At 44.4% G+C, this 22,500-nt stretch overlaps 1 protein-coding gene across 1 annotated transcript in view; it reads right to left on the bottom strand.

The window, feature by feature from the left end:
* npas3 (neuronal PAS domain protein 3) overlaps positions 1-22,500 on the bottom strand; it is a gene marked incomplete at both ends in the record, with an annotated part of 409,797 nt that overhangs the window by 102,029 nt on the left and 285,268 nt on the right. The window contains 1 exon segment of the mRNA XM_080525177.1: positions 8,516-8,605. Coding sequence (XP_080381303.1) covers positions 8,516-8,605 — 90 coding nt within the window.

The following is a 22,500-nucleotide window of genomic DNA, read 5'->3' as shown; positions in this document are numbered from 1 at the left end:
CATGCAGGCAGACGTTTATGCTAATACATTCAATATTCCCCTCATCCCACTTGGCCGGAGATCCGCTGGGAGCTGTGTGTGTGTGTGTGTGTGTGTGTGTGTGTGTGTGTCTATCCGGAAGGGGGGTGAGGAGGGGGGAGGGGGGGAGCGGTGAGAGAGGGATCAGACTCCTGGTGGCTTTCAAATGGCCCTCTGTGCGTGCGGGGCCCTGTCACTTAAAGCCCAGCAGATGTCTACATTCAATCCCAGATCCACAATTGGAAAGCGAAACGTGAATGGGAGCGGAGGCTCCTAGGGCCAACCGGTGTCGCTTCACAATAAAAGGGAGGCTTGTTTTCATGAAGGAGTGAAAGAGAGAGAGAGAGAGAGAGAGAGAGAGAAGGGGCGGAGGGGGGGAGGGGGTGAGAGATAGAGAGAGAGAGAGAGAGAGAGAGAGAGAGAGAGAGAGAGAGAGAGAGAGAGAGAGAGAGAGAGAGGGAAAGAGGCTGGAGGTACGCCAACTCAATCACATTGCTGAGCACACAAACAAAAGAGAGAGAGAGAGAGAGATATCTTCAACCATATGGTACTTGCCTCACATGTCCGCCGCTCAACCTCCCCGCTCATGTCCTGTACGACTAGAACATTCCTCTGGTTCCGGCCCAGGATGGGGGTTACCAGGACTAAAAGCGTGGCTCCTCAGAGACAGATGAGAGATTCAGATGGTCGCTGGCTTCCAGATGTATCAATTTCCTTGGATATTCTAGTCTCATGCATGTGCATATGTTCCGCTGGCAGGGGTGCAGAGCCGAGCCCAGCCCGGAATGGGCCCACTTCCAAAAGCTAATATTCCGTTGGCCGGAATAATGCAATTATTATTTTCCTAGCTATCAGCCTAAGCACACACTGCCATCTGTTACACAAAGCAAACAGACACATCTCAATTACCCCAGCGGCAGCTGTCTGGTCACACCTCCGCAACCTCCACACAACGCTACTACAACGTCACAACAACCTCCACACAACACTACCAAAACGTCACAACAACCTCCACACAACACTACCACAACGTCACAACAACCTCCACACAACACTACCACAACGTCACAACAACCTCCACACAACGTCACAACAACCTCCACACAACACTACCACAACGCTAACACAGCGCTAACACAACACTAACACAGTGCTAACACAGTGCTAACACAACGCTAACACAACACTAACACAGCGCTAACACAACACTAACACAACACAGTGCTAACACAGCTCTGACACAACACTAACATAACACAACACTAATACAATGCTATCACAATGCTAACACAACACTAACACAATGCTATCACAATGCTAACACAATACTAACACAATGCTAACACAACGCTAACACAACACTAACACAACACTAACACAGCGCTAACACAACACTAACACAACGCTAACACAACACTAACACAACGCTAACACAGCGCTAACACAACACTAACACAACGCTAACACAACACTAACACAACGCTAACACAACACTAACACAACACTAACACAGCGCTAACACAACGCTAACACAACACTAACCTAACACTAACACAACACAACACTAACACAACACTAACACAGCGCTAACACAACACTAACACAACGCTAACACAACACTAACACAACACTAACACAGCGCTAACACAACACTAACACTAATACAACACTAACACAACGCTAACACAACACTAACACAACACTAACACAACACTAACACAGCGCTAACACAACACTAACATATCTGTTATGTAGGACTAGATGTTGATATCCCTCGATAGATACATACTTAAGGCACCGATGAGACTCTGTGGTGTTCAAATGAGCGATGGCATCCTTTGGGTTGTCAAGTGGGCGCCCTCCTTCATGAATGTTTCGCTGATAAGCCCACGACACCTCCAGAGGGTTCAGCAGTGAATCCCAGCGTCCCAGGTTCACTCCCTAGATGCGATCAGCTCATTTGAACGCCCGGGTCAAGTCCTTTCTCTTCATCCACAGCCACTGGCTCCCCTTTTCAGCAGCCCTGGAGAGGTCCTTGATTGCCTGCCGTTGGGTCTTCCCTCGCACCCCCATCTCCCTGAGTAGCCTGGATGTTGAGGTGGCTACGAACCCTCTGCAGCCTACTTCCACTGGGCGTACCTTCGCTGTCCAGCCTTGTTGTTGGGCATCTGCTGCGAGTTCAGTGTACCTCAGCCTCTTCCGCTCGTAGGCCTCCTCCACTGCACCCTCCCAGGGCACAGTGAGCTCGATGATGTAAACGAGCTTGAGCGAGGCTAACCACAGCACAAGGTCTGGTCGCAGGTTGGTGGCTGCGATCTCAGCTGGGAAGCAGAGTTTCTTGTCCAAGTCTGCCAGCAGCTTCCAGTCCCGTGCTCTGCCCAGCTGCCCAGTGTCTGGTCTTATGGTGGTGAGGCTGGCTTGACCCTCGCCCTCCCGAACAAATGGTGCTGGCTGCCACCGGGATGACGGGGGAGGAAGGGCGTTCACACTTGTCCGTTGACTTTCCAGCACTGCTGCAAGACACCTTAGCACCTGGTCGTGCGCAGAAGGAAGGAGCAAACAAGATCACGCTTCTACAAAGATCCTTTCAAATTTGTGAAGACTCTCTTCACAAAGGAGAAGAGTGGAAGTCTCTCAGTGGCAAAGGCCCACCTGGAAGAACATCTGAAAAAGGGCTGCACAGATGACCGACACCAGGAAGAGGTCACGCTCCCACCTGACATGCCACCAGTCAATCCACCAGAGCACGAACTAGATATCAGTCCACCCAGGTGGAGCGAAGTAGACAACACTGTGCGTAGAGCAAGGGCCGCGTCAGCTCCAGGTCCCAACGGAGTTCCATACAGGCTCTACAAAAACGCACCACATGTCCTGAGATTCCTCTGGAAGCTGATGAAAGTTGTGTGGCAAAAGAAGGCGTTACCAACGTCCTGGCGGAGAGCCGGAGGGATCCTTATCCCCAAGGAAAAGGACTCAACAGTAATCGGACAGTTCCGGCAGATCAGCCTTCTAAATGTCGAGGGAAAAATCTTCTTCAGCGTGGTCGCTCATAGGCTGGCAGGATACCTGCAAAGAAACAACCTGATTGACACGTCAATCCAGAAAGCAGGCATCTCAGGCTTCTCAGGGTGTGTCGAACATGCTAGTGTCATCTGGCATCAGATCCAGGTCGCCAAGAAGGAGGGAACGGATCTCCACGTGGTGTTCCTGGATCTCGCGAATGCCTTTGGCTCAGTCCCTCACAACCTCCTGTGGACAGCCTTCGACTACTTCAGGATCCCACCAGCTCTCACAACCCTTGTCAAGGCCTACTTCCAGGATGTCCAGCTCTGCGTGACCACAGCAGAGTACACCACAGCATGGCAACATCTGGAAGTGGGAATCATGGCCGGCTGCACCATCTCCCCGCTGGCCTTCACCCTGGCCATGGAGGTCATTATTCGGGCCTCTCGATGGGTGGTTGGCGGACAGCGAATAAGACCTGGGCTGAGGCTGCCGCCGATCAGAGCCTACATGGATGACCTCACAACACTCACCACGACCAAGGCTTGCACAGTACAGCTACTAGGAAAGCTCCAGGAAAACATTGAGTTGGCTCGCATGAAGATCAAACCGAGCAAGTCCAGAAGCATCTCCATTGTCAAGGGGAAGCTGTCAGACCACCGCTTCCACATTGGCAAAGAACCCATTCCAACGGTCTCCGAGAAGCCTGTGAAGAGCCTAGGTCGTTGGTATGATGCCTCCCTCAAAGATAAAGAGCAAGTAGAGCAGCTCAGGAAGGAGGTAGCCAGCGGCCTGGAGAACATCGACAGAACCCTGCTTCCTGGCAAGCTGAAGCTCTGGTGCATGCAGTATGGACTACTTCCACGTCTCCTGTGGCCACTAACCCTCTATGAAGTTCCTCTCTCAAAGGTGGAAAAGCTGGAGAGACTGGTCAACTCATATGCAAGGAAGTGGCTTGGCCTTCCCAGGTGCCTCAGCAGCATTGGGCTCTACGGCAAAGGGATGTTACACCTGCCCATTTCCAGTCTGACAGAGGAGTACAAGTGTGCCAAAGTCAGACTGGAGATGATGCTTCTGGATTCGAATGATCCATTTGTAGCCCAAGCTGCCCCCATCCTGGCCACTGGGAGGAAGTGGACCCCATTGGCTGCAACTGAGCAGGCAAAGGCAGCACTCAGACACAGGGACATTGTGGGCCGAGTCCAGGAGGGGAGGAGTGGTCTTGGCCTCGGGATTAGTACACCGGCCTGGAGCAAGGCCAATCCATCTCAGAGACGCAAGCTGGTGGTCCAGGAGGTACGTCGGGAAGAGGAAGCAGGAAGGCGCGCACAAGCTGTGGCGCAGGCAAAGCAAGGGCAGTGGATGGCATGGGAAGGAGTGGAAAAGAGGAAGATCTCCTGGAAAGATCTGTGGGAGATGGAGGCATTCAGAGCAAGCTTCACCATCAGGGCTGCCTACGATGTCCTGTCTTCTCCTGCAAACCTAAGCCAGTGGTATGGCGAAGACCCCACGTGCCCTCTATGTCAAAGTCCAGCAACACTGAAGCACATCTTAGTGGGATGCAAGACTAGCCTCACCCAAGGCCGTTACACCTGGCGGCACGACCAGGTGCTAAGGTGTCTTGCAGCAGTGCTGGAAAGTCAACGGACAAGTGTGAACACAACACTAACACAGCGCTAACACAACGCTAACACAACACTAACACAACACTAACACAACGCTAACACAACACTAACACAGCGCTAACACAACACTAACACAGCGCTAACACAACACTAACACAACACTAACACAACACTAACACAACACTAACACAGCGCTAACACTCCGCTAACTGCGACACTTTAAATGAATGTGCAATAACACTATGTGCAATATGACAACCCTCGGGTACATAAGGTTCAGAGATAGGAAATGTTAGAATAGGTATAGCATAGCATAGAGTACAGCACAGTGTTTTATTTGTATAGCATAGTATAGTGGATAGTGTACATAGCCTTTATTTATGTAAACCAGCTCTTTTCCCTTCTTGTTTTTAGATTTTTTTTCCTAGCACCAGGGGAGCCCCCCCTCCCAAATGTCGTTGTTTGGTACCTGTACTATATCAATGACAATAAAGACCATTCATTCATTCATTCATTCATTCATTCATTCATTCATTCATAACACAACACTAACACTAACACAATGCTATCACAATGCTAACACAACACTAACGCAACACTAACACTAACACAATAATAACACAAGGCTAACACAGCACTAACACAAGACTAACACAACACTAACACAACACTAACACAACGCTAACACAACGCTAACACAACGCTAACAAAATACTAACACAACACTAACATAACGCTAACACAAGGCTACCAGGAGGTGAGGGGGTCATGGGTCTGGGGTCATGGGGGTCTTTCAAAGACTCCTGGACAATCCTGGTTTTACTACAAATGCTTCACCAAACAAAATCATCCAAGTGCGTGTGTATGTGAATGTGTGTGTATGTGAATGTGTGTGCGCGAGAGAGAGAAAGACAGAAAGAGAGAGAGTGTGTGTGTGTGTGTGTGTGTGTGTGTGTGTGTGTGTGTGTGTGTGCTTGCTTGCCTCTGTGTGTGTGTGTGTGTGTGTGTGTGTGTGTGTGTGTGTGTGTGTGTGTGTGTGTGTGTGTGTGTGTGTGCTCATCCATAAAGTGTGTGTGTGTCTCTGTCTACAATCCCGCTCCACCTAAAACGCTCCACAAACAAAGGCGCCGGTGCCCAGAGGGTCCGTGGCCAGGCCAGCCCTGCCTGCTGCTAGGGAGGGTCTGACAACGGCACGGAGCGCCACTCCAGCGGGCACCGCATCAGAACTTTTAACTACCGCCATTAGGCGGGCCCGCGGGGTAATCCGCGGAGGCTGCCGCTGCATTTCAGCAGGGCGGATTACGGCACCAAATCACGACAAAATGTGCTTAATAGCCCTCATCCCCTGTTCCACGCATTCCTCTACAGACCGCGGCTGCTGCCTTGTCGGACGTCGGACATGACGTATTCTGAGACTTTGGAAAAAAACTAACATTTTAGAAAAGATTCAGAATAATTACGATTCAGAATCCTTCTCAAATTCTAATCTAGAACCTTCTCTACCATTCTAGAACGCTGCCCGACCCATCTAGAAGCTCCTTCTGAAAGGAGGGGGCGTGGCTACGGGTCAGTCAGGATAGAGATGGAAGGTGTTTGGGAGGACTAACTTGTTGACAGACACCTGTGGTTACTAGGGGGAACAGAGGCCCATCAGCGCCATTTGCAAAACAGAAAATGCTAATTCTGTCCATCTGTTTCTGTTCTACTGCTACTGTTCGGTGCTGGTGCCATCACTCTCTGGCACGGAACTGGCCAAACACATGGTACCAGTCAGGACTAGGCTGTCACATGATCATGGTACCAGTCAGGACTAGGCTGTCACATGATCATGGTACCAGTCAGGACTAGGCTGTCACATGACCATGGTATCAGTCAGGACTAGGCTGTCACATTGTCGGCATCAAACTGCACGGTTCCTTATTCCACATGATTAATAACAGAACATCATCAACTCTATTACCTTTTGATAACAGCTCTATTGCCACGTCATAACAGAACATACTCAGCTCTACTACCATGTAATAGGCTACTAAAGGAACCTCTAGATTACCACACACAGTAACACCACATCAACAGTGTTGTAATTACAGTGTTACATGTGTAATAACAACTTAATACTCATTGTTGTTCAACTCTCGACTGGATCCATAATTACTGACAGGTGTTGACTTGGCTAGGATATGAACACTTTTACTGTAACCACCTGGGGTAATTGCCTGGTATGACGGTCATCAAGTCCACCAAACAGGTCAAAGACTGACTGCCCCTCCCTCTCTCTCTCTCTCCCTCTCTCTCAGTCCATAACTGTCAACATAGAAGTCGAATACATAAACCTTTATGATTAGGAATAAAAAAAACTTTCAGTAGTGTGGTACTTTAATTACATCTCGCTAATGACTCCATTAACATGAGGTTTGATATGCAAGAAAGTTGGTGACGAGGAAGAAGAGAGGTTGAAGTCCTCCTTCCATAAATCTGCCTCAGATTGTCTGCTAGACGGCCGTAAAAAAACCTCCATCACCTTGTCAGTTTGAAAAGGCTTAAAGAGCTGCGCTGATCTAATTAATGTTGAAAATAATTAGCTATGTTTTATTTGAGGGGGAAAAAATGGGTTACCCAGACAGATTAAGTGGCAGAAAAGTGAACAGCAATTAAGATGTGTGAGGTTAGAGACTCGGTGTACACGTGTCAGATAGTCACACAGGACAGCAGCCCTCTCTATCACTCTGCCTCCCCTCTCTCGCTCTCTCTCTCCACTGATAAAAGTAGCAACAAGATAACTACATCACTCAGTCCAAAGCTTAGGGGAACCTATTTGACAATTAATCAATTATTTGATAGACATCATTAATCCATCGTTGCCGAATTAATCTGGAGATAGACGCGGAAGAAGCCTTATAGGATTTTACCATTTTTTAATTTGGTAAACGGGATTGCGTTTTTTTTTCTTCTTCTTCGTCTTCTTTTTGAGGCTTATTATTGTGGTTCTATATCTAATTTAGACAAGACAAAGACAACTGTATCTACTGAGAGAGACAAGGATCTCTACATCACAACCTCCTTCAAACACAGCTGCATAGAAGCTCTCTCCAATGCAGTGAAAATACACACAAATGTACTATTTAATGTACTACTTAATTTACTACTTAATGTGTACTTTATTGATCTCCGAGAGGAAATCAAGGCAGCTCACACCCCAAAACAACAACAAAATAAAGTGCCAATTGCATAATAGAATAAAAGAAAAACACTTTTTTCTCCACCTTCATCAAACCGCTCTGTGGCTCCTACTCTGTCCATCAGAGGAGCGTGCACAGTCCTGTAGTGGTGTCGTGGTGTAGTGGTGTAGTGGTGTAGTGGTGTAGTCCTGTAGTGGTGTAGTGGTGTAGTGGTGTCACTGTGGCTGGTTCTGCCCTGACGGATACAATGACATCATCCTCCTCCTGAGTTGGGTTGTGAGGAGAGTTGTTCCCCCCCCCCCCCCCTCTCTCTCTCTGTTAGCCCCGGAGACAGAGGGAGAGCTGCCTGGACCTATTAGAAGACCCAAGGTCATCCACCCCCCCCAGTTTGACCTCCAAGATGGCCTCTGTGTGTTTATTGACATGTACTGGGGGCTGGAGGACAGCCAATAGTGCCACAGAACCTGTTAGCGCTTTGACAAGAATAATACCCCGGGATAAAATATGCAGCATGGCAAGGTGTTAAATTACCAACAGGCCAGCACCCTGATGAGATTTTAAATTAGCTGTAATTTGTCTGAATCTACTTCAGACCCAGCTAGCCGAGTGCTGATAAAGAAGAAGAGGAGGAGGAGGAGGAGGAGGAGGAGGAGAGAAATGTTTGTGATAAGGATGCATAGTTGTACTCACCTGTGAGAGGCCCAGGTAGATGGACACGGTCTCGGAGATGTACAAAAACCTTCCCTCCTTGTTTAGTGCAAATACAAATCCATCCAGGGACTGTGGGAGAGAGAGAAAGAGAGAGAAATAGAGAGAGAGAGAGAGAGAGAGAGAAAAAAAACAAAGACAGAGAGTGGGTGAGAGGGAGAGAAGGGGGGGGGGGGTGGAGAAAGAGAAGAGACGTGAGTGAGACAACTTTACTAAACTCTCCCGGGCCTCAAAGAGGGACAGTGGCGTGTGTAAAGCACCGAATGACACCTCGCGCGGAAACGACAGAATCACTCACGATGACAACAGCAATTATGGCAGCAATTAGCCGTGTGTGAGCGGCCGAAGAAATCAAGTCAATTAGAAACTGGAGAAGGAAAATAAACCCAAACGAGGAAAGAGAATACACTGACAGCGGCAACAGACCCGCACGCACGGCCTACACAACCACACTGACAGTGGGAGATTCTTTGAAGTACTGCACCCAAACAGTAGGCGGGGGGAGGATGGCGGAGGTAGAAATCGGAGGACGGCCTCATTCTAATGGCATGGCCTGAGGAATGGTATCAGTCCGTTCCATACATTATAATGAGCCCGTCCTCCGATTCCTACCTCCACCAGCCTCCCCTGCTGTAGCCCTGTCTGTCTGCAGACGGGAGAGCTACTCCTAGTTAAACACTAACCACAGGTTGAAAGGAGGGTATTTATGTGGGTAAAAACAACACACATTTACATCATACAACTGTAGGAAAAATTATCAAAATGATGTTGTGTTAAATGTCGTAGAAGGTTCCATGGCTGGTGAATTTCAATGTGCTGTCATGTCTGATGCAGGCCACACACACACACACACACACACACACACACGCACACGCACACATGCACACACTCAACACACACACACACACACACACACACACACACAGGCTGTACTGTAGTTGCCTGTGGATCACGGCGGGACGCCCCTCTTCAGCGCTGCCTCCAACAGGCACCAATTAAGGCGGCCAGGTCACAGGGTTAATTACATAACGTCCCCTACTGCTGCTGCTGATGATCTACAGGGCCAGCCAACCACGGGAGAGCAACGCATACACAACCAGGAACCGTGAATAGTCTCTCTCTCTCTCTCCCCCCCCCCCCCCCCCCTCCAGCTGTAAAGAGAAACCAACGCCGTTGCTCACAATGTCACAAACTTTTTAGAACAGTACACACACAGAGCGAAGCTCGGACTCTTCTGTGCCTTTAACACTAGAACAGCCATGGGCGGAGTCATTAACACTAGAACAGCTATGGGTGGGGTCATTAACACTAGAACAGCCATGGGTGGGGTCATTTAACACTAGAACAGCCATGGGTGGGGTCATTAACACTAGAACAGCCATGGGTGGGGTCATTTAACACTAGAACAGCTATGGGTGGGGTCATTAACACTAGAACAGCTATGGGTGGGGTCATTAACACTAGAACAGCCATGGGTGGGGTCATTTAACACTAGAACAGCCATGGGTGGGGTCATTAACACTAGAACAGCCATGGGTGGGGTCATTTAACACTAGAACAGCTATGGGTGGGGTCATTAACACTAGAACAGCCATGGGTGGGGTCATTAACACTAGAACAGCCATGGGTGGGGTCATTTAACACTAGAACAGCCATGGGTGGGGTCATTAACACTAGAACAGCCAGGGGTGGGGTCATTAACACTAGAACAGCCATGGGTGGGGTCATTTAACACTAGAACAGCCATGGGTGGGGTCATTAACACTAGAACAGCCATGGGTGGGGTCATTAACACTAGAAGGTAGTAGAGACAGTAGTAGAGACAGTAGTAGAGACAGTAGGTAGAGTAGAGACAGTAGGTAGAGTAGAGACAGTAGTAGATACAGTAGTTAGAGTAGAGACAGTAGTAGAGACGGTAGATAGAGTAGAGACAGTAGTAGACACAATAGTAGAGACAGTAGTAGAGAGTAGGTAGAGTAGAGACAGTAGTAGAGACAGTAGTAGAGACAGTAGGTAGAGTAGAGACAGTAGGTAGAGTAGAGACAGTAGTAGAGACAGTAGGTAGAGTAGAGACAGTAGGTAGAGTAGAGACAGTAGTAGAGACAGTAGGTAGAGTAGAGACAGTAGTAGAGACAGTAGGTAGAGTAGAGACAGTAGGTAGAGTAGAGACAGTAATAGAGACAGTAGTAGAGACAGTAGTAGAGACAGTAGTAGAGACAGTAGTAGAGACAGTAGGTAGAGTAGAGACAGTAGTAGAGACGGTAGTAGAGACAGTAGTAGAGACAGTAGTAAAGACAGTAGTAGAGACAGTAGTAGAGACAGTAGTAGAGTAGAGACAGTAGTAGAGAGTAGGTAGAGTAGAGACAGTAGTAGAGACAGTAGTAGATACAGTAGTAGAGACAGTAGTAGAGACGGTAGTAGAGACAGTAGTAGAGACAGTAGTAGAGACAGTAGTAGAGACAGTAGGTAGAGTAGAGACAGTAGTAGAGACAGTAGTAGATACAGTAGTAGAGACAGTAGTAGAGACAGTAGTAGAGACGGTAGTAGAGACAGTAGTAGAGACAGTAGTAGAGACAGTAGTTAGAGTAGAGACAGTAATAGAGACAGTAGTAGAGACAGTAGTAGAGACAGTAGTAGAGACAGTAGTAGAGACAGTAGTAGAGACAGTAGTAGAGACAGTAATAGAGACAGTAGTAGAGACAGTAGTAGAGACAGTAGTAGAGACAGTAGTAGAGACAGTAGTAGAGACAGGAATAGAGACAGTAGTAGAGACAGTAGTAGAGACAGTAGTAGAGAGTAGGTAGAGTAGAGACAGTAGTAGAGACAGTAGTAGAGGCAGTAATAGAGACAGTAGTAGAGACAGTAGTAGAGACAGTAGTAGAGACAGTAGTAGAGACAGTAGTAGAGACAGTAGTAGAGACAGTAGGTAGAGACAGTAGTAGAGACAGTAGTAGAGACAGTAGTAGAGACAGTAGTAGAGACAATAGTAGAGACAGTAGTAGAGACAGTAGTAGAGACAGTAGTAGAGACAGTAGTAGAGACAGTAGTAGAGACAGTAGTAGAGACAGTAGTAGAGACAATAGTAGAGACAGTAGTAGAGACAGTAGTAGAGACAGTAGTAGAGACAGTAATAGAGACAGTAGTAGAGACAGTAGGTAGAGACAGTAGTAGAGACATTAGTAGAGACAGTAGGTAGAGTAGAGACAGTAGTAGAGACAGTAGTAGAGACAGTAGTAGAGACAATAGTAGAGACAGTAGTAGAGACAGTAATAGAGACAGTAGTAGAGACAGTAGTAGAGACAGTAGTAGAGACAGTAGTAGAGACAGTAGGTAGAGACAATAGTAGAGACAGTAGTAGAGACAGTAGTAGAGACAGTAGTAGAGACAGTAGTAGAGACAGTAGTAGAGACAGTAGTAGAGACGGTAGTAGAGACAGTAGTAGAGACAGTAGTAGAGACAGTAGGTAGAGTAGAGACAGTAGTAGAGAGTAGGTAGAGTAGAGACAGTAGTAGAGACAGTAGGTAGAGTAGAGACAGTAGTAGAGACAGTAGTAGAGACAGTAGTAGAGACAGTAATAGAGACAGTAGTAGAGACAGTAGTAGAGACAGTAGTAGAGACAGTAGTAGAGACAGTAGTAGAGACAGTAGTAGAGACAGTAGTAGAGGCAGTAGTAGAGGCAGTAATAGAGACAGTAGTAGAGACAGTAGTAGAGACAGTAGTAGAGACAGTAGTAGAGACAGTAGTAGACACATCAGTAGAGACAGTAATAGAGACAGTAGTAGAGACAATAGTAGAGACAGTAGTAGAGACAGTAGTAGAGACAGTAGTAGAGACAGTAGTAGAGTAGAGACAGTAGTAGAGACAGTAATAGAGACAGTAGTAGAGACAGTAGTAGAGACAGTAATAGAGACAGTAGTAGAGACAGTAGTAGAGACAGTAGTAGAGACAGTAGTAGAGACAGTAGGTAGAGACAGTAGTAGAGACAGTAGTAGAGACAATAGTAGAGACAGTAGTAGAGACAGTAGGTAGAGTAGAGACAGTAGTAGAGACAGTAGTAGAGACAGTAGGTAGAGACAGTAGTAGAGACAATAGTAGAGACAGTAGTAGAGACAGTAGTAGAGACAGTAGTAGAGACAGTAATAGGGACAGTAGTAGAGACAGTAGTTAGAGTAGAGACAGTAATAGAGACAGTAGTAGAGACAGTAGTTAGAGTAGAGACAGTAGTAGAGACAGTAGTAGAGACAGTAGTAGAGACAGTAGGTAGAGACAGTAGTAGAGACATTAGTAGAGACAGTAGGTAGAGTAGAGACAGTAGTAGAGACAGTAGTAGAGACAGTAGTAGAGACAATAGTAGAGACAGTAGTAGAGACAGTAATAGAGACAGTAGTAGAGACAGTAGTAGAGACAGTAGTAGAGACAGTAGTAGAGACAGTAGGTAGAGACAATAGTAGAGACAGTAGTAGAGACAGTAGTAGAGACAGTAGTAGAGACAGTAGGTAGAGACAGTAGTAGAGACAATAGTAGAGACAGTAGGTAGAGTAGAGACAGTAGTAGAGACAGTAGTAGAGACAGTAGTAGAGACAGTAGGTAGAGTAGAGACAGTAGTAGAGACAGTAGTAGAGACAGTAATAGAGACAGTAGTAGAGACAGTAGTAGAGACAGTAGTAGAGACAGTAGTAGAGACAGTAGTAGAGTAGAGACAGTAGTAGAGACAATAGTAGAGACAGTAGGTAGAGTAGAGACAGTAGTAGAGACAGTAGTAGAGACAGTAGTAGAGACAGTAGGTAGAGTAGAGACAGTAGTAGAGACAGTAGTAGAGACAGTAATAGAGACAGTAGTAGAGACAGTAGTAGAGACAATAGTAAAGACAGTAGTAGAGGCAGTAGTAGAGACAGTAGTAGAGACAGTAGTAGAGGCAGTAGTAGAGACAGTAGTAGAGACAGTAGTAGAGACAATAGTAGAGACAGTAGTAGAGACAGTAGTAGAGACAGTAGTAGAGACAGTAGTAGACACATCAGTAGAGACAGTAATAGAGACAGTAATAGAGACAGTAGTAGAGACAGTAGTAGAGACAGTAGTAGAGTAGAGACAGTAGTAGAGACAGTAGTAGAGACAGTAGTAGAGACAGTAGTAGAGACAGTAGTAGAGACAGTAGTAGAGACAGTAGTAGAGACAGTAGGTAGAGACAGTAGTAGAGACATTAGTAGAGACAGTAGGTAGAGTAGAGACAGTAGTAGAGACAGTAGTAGAGACAGTAGTAGAGACAATAGTAGAGACAGTAGTAGAGACAGTAATAGAGACAGTAGTAGAGACAGTAGTAGAGACAGTAGTAGAGACAGTAGTAGAGACAGTAGTAGAGACAGTAGTAGAGACAGTAGGTAGAGACAATAGTAGAGACAGTAGTAGAGACAGTAGTAGAGAGTAGGTAGAGTAGAGACAGTAGTAGAGACAGTAGTAGAGACAGTAGTAGAGACAGTAGTAGAGACAGTAGTAGAGACAGTAGTAGAGACAGTAGTAGAGACAGTAGTAGAGAGTAGGTAGAGTAGAGACAGTAGTAGAGACAGTAGGTAGAGTAGAGACAGTAGTAGAGACAGTAGTAGAGACAGTAGTAGAGACAGTAATAGAGACAGTAGTAGAGACAGTAGTAGAGACAGTAGTAGAGGCAGTAATAGAGACAGTAGTAGAGACAGTAGTAGAGACAGTAGTAGAGACAGTAGTAGAGACAGTAGTAGACACATCAGTAGAGACAGTAATAGAGACAGTAGTAGAGACAATAGTAGAGACAGTAGTAGAGACAGTAGTAGAGACAGTAGTAGAGTAGAGACAGTAGTAGAGACAGTAATAGAGACAGTAGTAGAGACAGTAGTAGAGTAGAGACAGTAGTAGAGACAGTAATAGAGACAGTAGTAGAGACAGTAGTAGAGACAGTAATAGAGACAGTAGTAGAGACAGTAGTAGAGACAGTAGTAGAGACAGTAGTAGAGACAGTAGGTAGAGACAGTAGTAGAGACAGTAGTAGAGACAATAGTAGAGACAGTAGTAGAGACAGTAGGTAGAGTAGAGACAGTAATAGAGACAGTAGTAGAGACAGTAGGTAGAGTAGAGACAGTAATAGAGACAGTAGTAGAGACAGTAGTAGAGACAGTAGTAGAGACAGTAGTAGAGACAGTAGGTAGAGACAGTAGTAGAGACATTAGTAGAGACAGTAGGTAGAGTAGAGACAGTAGTAGAGACAGTAGTAGAGACAGTAGTAGAGACAATAGTAGAGACAGTAGTAGAGACAGTAATAGAGACAGTAATAGAGACAGTAGTAGAGACAGTAGTAGAGACAGTAGTAGAGACAGTAGTAGAGACAGTAGTAGAGACAGTAGTAGAGTAGAGACAGTAGTAGAGACAATAGTAGAGACAGTAGGTAGAGTAGAGACAGTAGTAGAGACAGTAGTAGAGACAGTAGGTAGAGTAGAGACAGTAGTAGAGACAGTAGTAGAGACAGTAATAGAGACAGTAGTAGAGACAGTAGTAGAGACAGTAGTAGAGACAGTAGTAGAGACAGTAGTAGAGACAATAGTAGAGACAATAGTAGAGACAGTAGTAGAGACAGTAGTAGAGACAATAGTAGAGACAGTAGTAGAGACAGTAGTAGAGACAGTAGGTAGAGTAGAGACAATAGTAAAGACAGTAGTAGAGGCAGTAGTAGAGACAGTAGTAGAGACAGTAGTAGAGGCAGTAGTAGAGACAGTAGTAGAGACAGTAGTAGAGACAGTAGTAGAGACAGTAGTAGAGACAGTAGTAGAGGCAGTAGTAGAGACAGTAGTAGAGACAGTAGTAGAGACAATAGTAGAGACAGTAGTAAAGACACTAGTAGAGACAGTAGTAGAGGCAGTAGTAGAGACAGTAGTAGAGACAGTAGTAGAGACAGTAGTAGAGACAGTAGTAGAGACAATAGTAGAGACAGTAGTAGAGACAGTAGTAGACACATCAGTAGAGACAGTAATAGAGACAGTAATAGAGACAGTAGTAGAGACAGTAGTAGAGACAGTAGTAGAGTAGAGACAGTAGTAGAGACAGTAATAGAGACAGTAGTAGAGACAGTAGTAGAGACAGTAGTAGAGACAGTAGTAGAGACAGTAGTAGAGACAGTAGTAGAGACAGTAGTAGAGACAGTAGGTAGAGACAGTAGTTGAGACAGTAGTAGAGACAGTAGTAGAGACAATAGTAGAGACAGTAGTAGAGACAGTAGGTAGAGTAGAGACAGTAGTAGAGACAGTAGTAGAGACAGTAGGTAGAGTAGAGACAGTAGTAGAGACAGTAATAGAGACAGTAGTAGAGACAGTAGTTAGAGTAGAGACAGTAATAGAGACAGTAGTAGAGACAGTAATAGAGACAGTAGTAGAGACAGTTTTTAGAGTAGAGACAGTAGTAGAGACAGTAGTAGAGACAGTAGTAGAGACAATAGTAGAGACAGTAGTAGAGACAGTAGTAGAGACAGTAGTAGAGACAGTAATAGAGACAGTAGTAGAGACAGTAGTAGAGACAGTAGTAGAGACAGTAGTAGAGACAGTAGTAGAGACAGTAGTAGAGACAGTAGTTAGAGTAGAGACAGTAGTAGAGACAGTAGTAGAGACAGTAATAGAGACAGTAGTAGAGACAGTAATAGAGACAGTAGTAGAGACAGTAGTAGAGACAGTAGTAGAGACAGTAATAGAGACAGTAGTAGAGACAGTAATAGAGACAGTAGTAGAGACAGTAGTAGAGACAGTAATAGAGACAGTAGTAGAGACAGTAGTAGAGACAGTAGTAGAGACAGTAGTAGAGACAGTAGTAGAGACGGTAATTGAGACAGTAGTAGAGACAGTAATAGAGACAGTAGTAGAGACAGTAGTAGAGACAGTAGTAGAGACAGTAGTAGAGACAGTAGTTAGAGTAGAGACAGTAGTAGAGACAGTAGTAGAGACAATAGTGGAGACAATAGTAGAGACAGTAGTAGAGACACTAGTAGAGACAATAGTAGAGACAGTAGTAGAGACAGTAGTAGAGACAGTAATAGAGACAGTAGTAGAGACAGTAGTAGAGACAGTAGTAGAGACAGTAGTAGAGACAGTAGTAGAGACAGTAGTAGAGACAGTAGTAGACACATCAGTAGAGACAGTAATAGAGACAGTAGTAGAGACAATAGTAGAGACAGTAGTAGAGACAGTAGTAGAGACAGTAGTAGAGTAGAGACAGTAGTAGAGACAGTAATAGAGACAGTAGTAGAGACAGTAGTAGAGACAGTAATAGAGACAGTAGTAGAGACAGTAGTAGAGACAGTAGTAGAGACAGTAGTAGAGACAGTAGTAGAGACAGTAGTAGAGTAGAGACAGTAGTAGAGACAGTAATAGAGACAGTAGTAGAGACAGTAGTAGAGACAGTAATAGAGACAGTAGTAGAGACAGTAGTAGAGACAGTAGAGACAGTAGTAGAGACAGTAGTAGAGACAGTAGGTAGAGACAGTAGTAGAGACAGTAGTAGAGACAATAGTAGAGACAGTAGTAGAGACAGTAGGTAGAGTAGAGACAGTAGTAGAGACAGTAGTAGAGACATTAATAGAGACAGTAGTAGAGACAGTAATAGAGACAGTAGTAGAGACAGTAGTAGAGACAGTAGTTAGAGTAGAGACAGTAGTAGAGACAGTAGTAGAGACATTAATAGAGACAGTAGTAGAGACAGTAGTAGAGACAGTAATAGAGACAGTAGTAGAGACAGTAGTAGAGACAGTAGTAGAGACAGTAGTAGAGACAGTAATAGAGACAGTAGTAGAGACAGTAATAGAGACAGTAGTAGAGACAGTAATAGAGACAGTAGTAGAGACAGTAGTAGAGACAGTAATAGAGACAGTAGTAGAGACAGTAATAGAGTCAGTAGTAGAGACAGTAGTAGAGACGGTAGTAGAGACAGTAATAGAGACAGTAATAGAGACAGTAGTAGAGACAGTAGTAGAGACAGTAATAGAGACAGTAGTAGAGACAGTAGTAGAGACAGTAGTAGAGACAGTAGTAGAGACAGTAAAAGAGACAGTAGTAGAGACAGTAATAGAGACAGTAGTAGAGACAGTAGTAGAGACAGTAATAGAGACAGTAGTAGAGACAGTAGTAGAGACAGTAATAGAGACAGTAGTAGAGACAGTAGTAGAGACAGTAATAGAGACAGTAGTAGAGACAGTAATAGAGACAGTAGTAGAGACAGTAGTAGAGACAGTAGTAGAGACAGTAGTAGAGACAGTAGTAGAGACAGTAGTAGAGACAGTAGTTAGAGTAGAGACAGTAGTAGAGACAGTAGTAGAGACAGTAGTTAGAGTAGAGACAGTAGTAGAGACAGTAGTAGAGACAGTAGTAGAGACAGTAATAGAGACAGTAATAGAGACAGTAGTAGAGACAGTAGTAGAGACAGTAATAGAGACAGTAGTAGAGACAGTAGTAGAGACAGTAGTAGAGACAGTAGTAGAGACAGAAGTAGAGAGTAGGTAGAGTAGAGACAGTAGTAGAGACAGTAGTAGAGACAGTAGTAGAGAGTAGGTAGAGTAGAGACAGTAGTAGAGACAGTAGTAGAGACAGTAGTAGAGTAGAGACAGTAGTAGAGACAGTAGTAGAGACAGTAGTAGAGACAATAGTAGAGACAACAGTAGAGACAGTAGTAGAGACAGTAGTAGAGACAGTAGTAGAGACAGTAGTAGAGGCAGAAGTAGAGACAGTAATAGAGACAGTAGTAGAGACAGTAGTAGAGACAGTAGTAGAGACAGTAGTAGAGACAGTAGTAGAGACAGTAGTAGACACATCAGTAGAGACAGTAATAGAGACAATAGTAGAGACAGTAGTAGAGACAGTAGTAGAGACAGTAGTAGAGACAGTAGTAGAGTAGAGACAGTAGTAGAGACAGTAGTAGAGACAGTAGTAGAGACAGTAGTAGAGACAGTAGTAGAGACAGTAATATACACATCAGTAGAGACAGTAGTAGAGACAGTAGTAGAGACAGTAGTAGAGACAGTAATAGAGGCAGTAGTAGAGACAGTAGTAGACACATCAGTAGAGACAGTAGTAGAGACAGTAGTAGAGACAGTAGTAGAGACAGTAGTAGAGACAGTAGTAGAGACAGTAGGTAGAGACAGTAGTAGAGACAATAGTAGAGACAGTAGTAGAGACAGTAGTAGAGACAGTAGTAGAGACAGTAATAGAGACAGTAGGTAGAGTAGAGACAGTAGTAGAGACAGTAGGTAGAGTAGAGACAGTAGTAGAGACAGTAGTTAGAGTCGAGACAGTAGTAGAGACAGTAGTAGAGACAGTAGTAGAGACAGTAGTAGAGACAGTAGGTAGAGTAGAGACAGTACTAGAGACAGTAGTAGAGACAGTAGTAGAGACAATAGTAGAGCCAGTAGTAGAGACAGTAATAGAGACAGTAGTAGAGACAGTAGTAGAGTAGAGACAGTAATAGAGACAGTAGGTAGAGACAATAGTAGAGACAGTAGTAGAGACAGTAGTAGAGACAGTAGTAGAGACAGTAGTAGAGACAGTAGTAGAGTAGAGACAGTAGTAGAGACAGTAGTAGAGACAGTAGTAGAGACAGTAGTAGAGACAGTAGTAGAGACAGTAGTAGAGTAGAGACAGTAATAGAGACAGTAGTAGAGTAGAGACAGTAGTAGAGACAGTAATTAATTAATTAATTAATTTTGCCATTTAGCAGACGCCTTTATCCAAAGCGACTTACAATTACGAATTACAGGGACATTCCCCCTGGAGTAACTGAGGGCTAAGTGCCTTACTCAAGGGCACACTAGTAGTGGTGTGGTTTCAGGCGGGATTTGAACTCACAACCTTCCGATCACAAGTCCAACTCACTATCCACTAGACCACCACTACCCCACAGTAGTAGATACAGTGGTAGAGTAGAGACAGTAGTAGAGACAGTAGTAGAGACAGTAGTAGAGTAGAGACAGTAGTAGAGACAGTAGTAGAGACAGTAGGTAGAGTAGAGACAGTAGTAGAGACAGTAGGTAGAGTAGAGACAGTAGTAGAGACAGTAGTTAGAGTAGAGACAGTAGTAGAGACAGTAGTAGAGCCAGTAGTAGAGCCAGTAGTAGAGACAGTAATAGAGACAGTAGTAGAGACATTAGTAGAGACAGTAGTAGAGACAGTAGTAGAGACAGTAGTAGAGACAGTAGTAGAGACAGTAGTAGAGACAATAGTAGAGACAGTAGTAGAGACAGTAGTAGAGACAATAGTAGAGACAGTAGTAGAGACAGTAGGTAGAGTAGAGACAGTAGTAGAGACAGTAGTAGAGACAGTAGTAGAGACAGTAGGTAGAGTAGAGACCGTAGTAGAGACAGTAGTAGAGACAGTAGTAGAGACAATAGTAGAGTAGAGACAGTAGTAGAGACAGTAGTAGAGACAGTAGTAGAGACAGTAGTAGAGACAGTAGTAGAGACAATAGTAGAGACAGTAGTAGAAGCAGTAGTAGAGACAGTACAGGAGACAGTAGTAGAGTAGAGACAGTAGTAGAGACAGTAGTAGAGACAGTAGTAGAGACAATAGTAGAGACAATAGTAGAGACAGTAGTAGAGACAGTAGTAGAGACAATAGTAGAGACAGTAGTAGAGACAGTAGTAGAGACAATAGTAGAGACAATAGTAGAGACAGTAGTAGAGACAGTAGTAGAGACAGTAGTAGAGACAGTAGTAGAGACAGTAGTAGAGACAATAGTAGAGACAATAGTAGAGACAGTAGTAGAGACAGTAGTAGAGACAATAGTAGAAACAGTAGTAGAGACAGTAGTAGAGACAGTAGTAGAGACAGTAGTAGAGACAGTAGTAGAGACAGTAGTAGAGACAGTAGTAGAGACAGTAGTAGAGACAGTAGTAGACACATCAGTAGAGACAGTAGTAGAGACAGTAATAGAGACAATAGTAGAGACAGTAGTAGAGACAGTAATAGAGACAGTAGTAGAGACAGTAATAGAGACAGTAGTAGAGACAGTAGTAGAGACAGTAGTAGAGACAGTAGTAGAGACAGTAGTAGAGACAATAGTAGAGACAATAGTAGAGACAGTAGTAGAGACAGTAGTAGAGACAATAGTAGAAACAGTAGTAGAGACAGTAGTAGAGACAGTAGTAGAGACAGTAGTAGAGATAGTAGTAGAGACAATAGTAGAGACAGTAGTAGAGGCAGTAGTAGAGACAGTAGTACCGACAATAGTAGAGACAGTAGTAGAGACAGTAGTAGAGACAGTAGTAGAGACAGTAGTAGAGACAGTAGTAGACACATCAGTAGAGACAGTAGTAGAGACAGTAATAGAGACAATAGTAGAGACAGTAGTAGAGACAGTAATAGAGACAGTAGTAGAGACAGTAATAGAGACAGTAGTAGAGACAGTAGTAGAGACAGTAGTAGAGACAGTAGTAGAGACAGTAGTAGAGACAATAGTAGAGACAATAGTAGAGACAGTAGTAGAGACAGTAGTAGAGACAATAGTAGAAACAGTAGTAGAGACAGTAGTAGAGACAGTAGTAGAGACAGTAGTAGAGATAGTAGTAGAGACAATAGTAGAGACAGTAGTAGAGGCAGTAGTAGAGACAGTAGTACCGACAATAGTAGAGACAGTAGTAGAGACAGTAGTAGAGACAGTAGTAGAGACAGTAGTAGACACATCAGTAGAGACAGTAATAGAGACAGTAGTAGAGACAATAGTAGAGACAGTAGTAGAGACAGTAGTAGAGACAGTAGTAGAGACAGTAGGTAGAGACAGTAGTAGAGACAGTAATAGAGACAATAGTAGAGACAGTAGTTAGAGTAGAGACAGTAGTAGAGACAGTAGTAGAGACAGTAATAGAGACAGTAGTAGAGACAGTAATAGAGACAGTAGTAGAGACAGTAGTAGAGTAGAGACAGTAGTAGAGACAGTAGTAGAGACAGTAGTAGAGACAGTAGTAGAGACAGTAGTAGAGACAGTAGGTAGAGACAGTAGTAGAGACAGTAATAGAGACAGTAGTAGAGACAGTAGTTAGAGTAGAGACAGAAGTAGAGACAGTAGTAGAGACAGTAGTAGAGACAGTAGTAGACACATCAGTAGAGACAGTAATAGAGACAGTAGTAGAGACAGTAATAGAGACAGTAGTAGAGACAGTAGTAGAGACAGTAATAGAGACAGTAGTAGAGACAGTAATAGAGACAGTAGTAGAGACAGTAATAGAGACAGTAGTAGAGACAATAGTAGAGACAGTAATAGAGACAGTAATAGAGACAGTAGTAGAGACAGTAGTAGAGACAGTAGTAGAGACAGTAGTAGAGACAGTAGTAGAGACAAAAGTAGAGACAGTAGTAGAGACAGTAGTAGAGACAGTAGTAGAGACAGTAGTAGAGACAGTAGTTAGAGTAGAGACAGTAGTAGAGACAGTAGTAGAGACAGTAGTAGAGACAGTAGTTAGAGTAGAGACAGTAGTAGAGACAGTAGTAGAGACAGTAGTAGAGACAATAGTAGAGACAGTAGTAGAGACAGTAGTAGAGACAGTAGTAGAGACAGTAGTTAGAGTAGAGACAGTAGTAGAGACAGTAGTAGAGACAGTAGTTAGAGTAGAGACAGTAGTAGAGACAGTAGTAGAGACAGTAGTAGAGACAGTAGTTAGAGTAGAGACAGTAGTAGAGACAGTAGTTAGAGTAGAGACAGTAGTAGAGACAGTAGTAGAGACAGTAGTAGAGACAGTAGTAGAGACAGTAGTTAGAGTAGAGACAGTAGTAGAGACAGTAGTTAGAGTAGAGACAGTAGTAGAGACAGTAGTAGAGACAGTAGTTAGAGTAGAGACAGTAGTAGAGACAGTAGTAGAGACAGTAATAGAGACAGTAGTAGAGACAGTAGTAGAGACAGTAGTAGAGACAGTAGTAGAGACAGTAGTAGACACAGCAGTAGAGACAGCAGGTAGACAGCTTGCAGCAGAGAGGTGT

This window comes from Nansenia antarctica, assembly GCF_963989245.1.
Source record: "Nansenia antarctica genome assembly, chromosome: 3".
NCBI lineage: Eukaryota > Metazoa > Chordata > Actinopteri > Argentiniformes > Microstomatidae > Nansenia > Nansenia antarctica.
The sequence above is the reverse complement of the archived record's forward strand: the minus strand, read 5'-3'. Positions and strand labels throughout refer to the sequence as shown.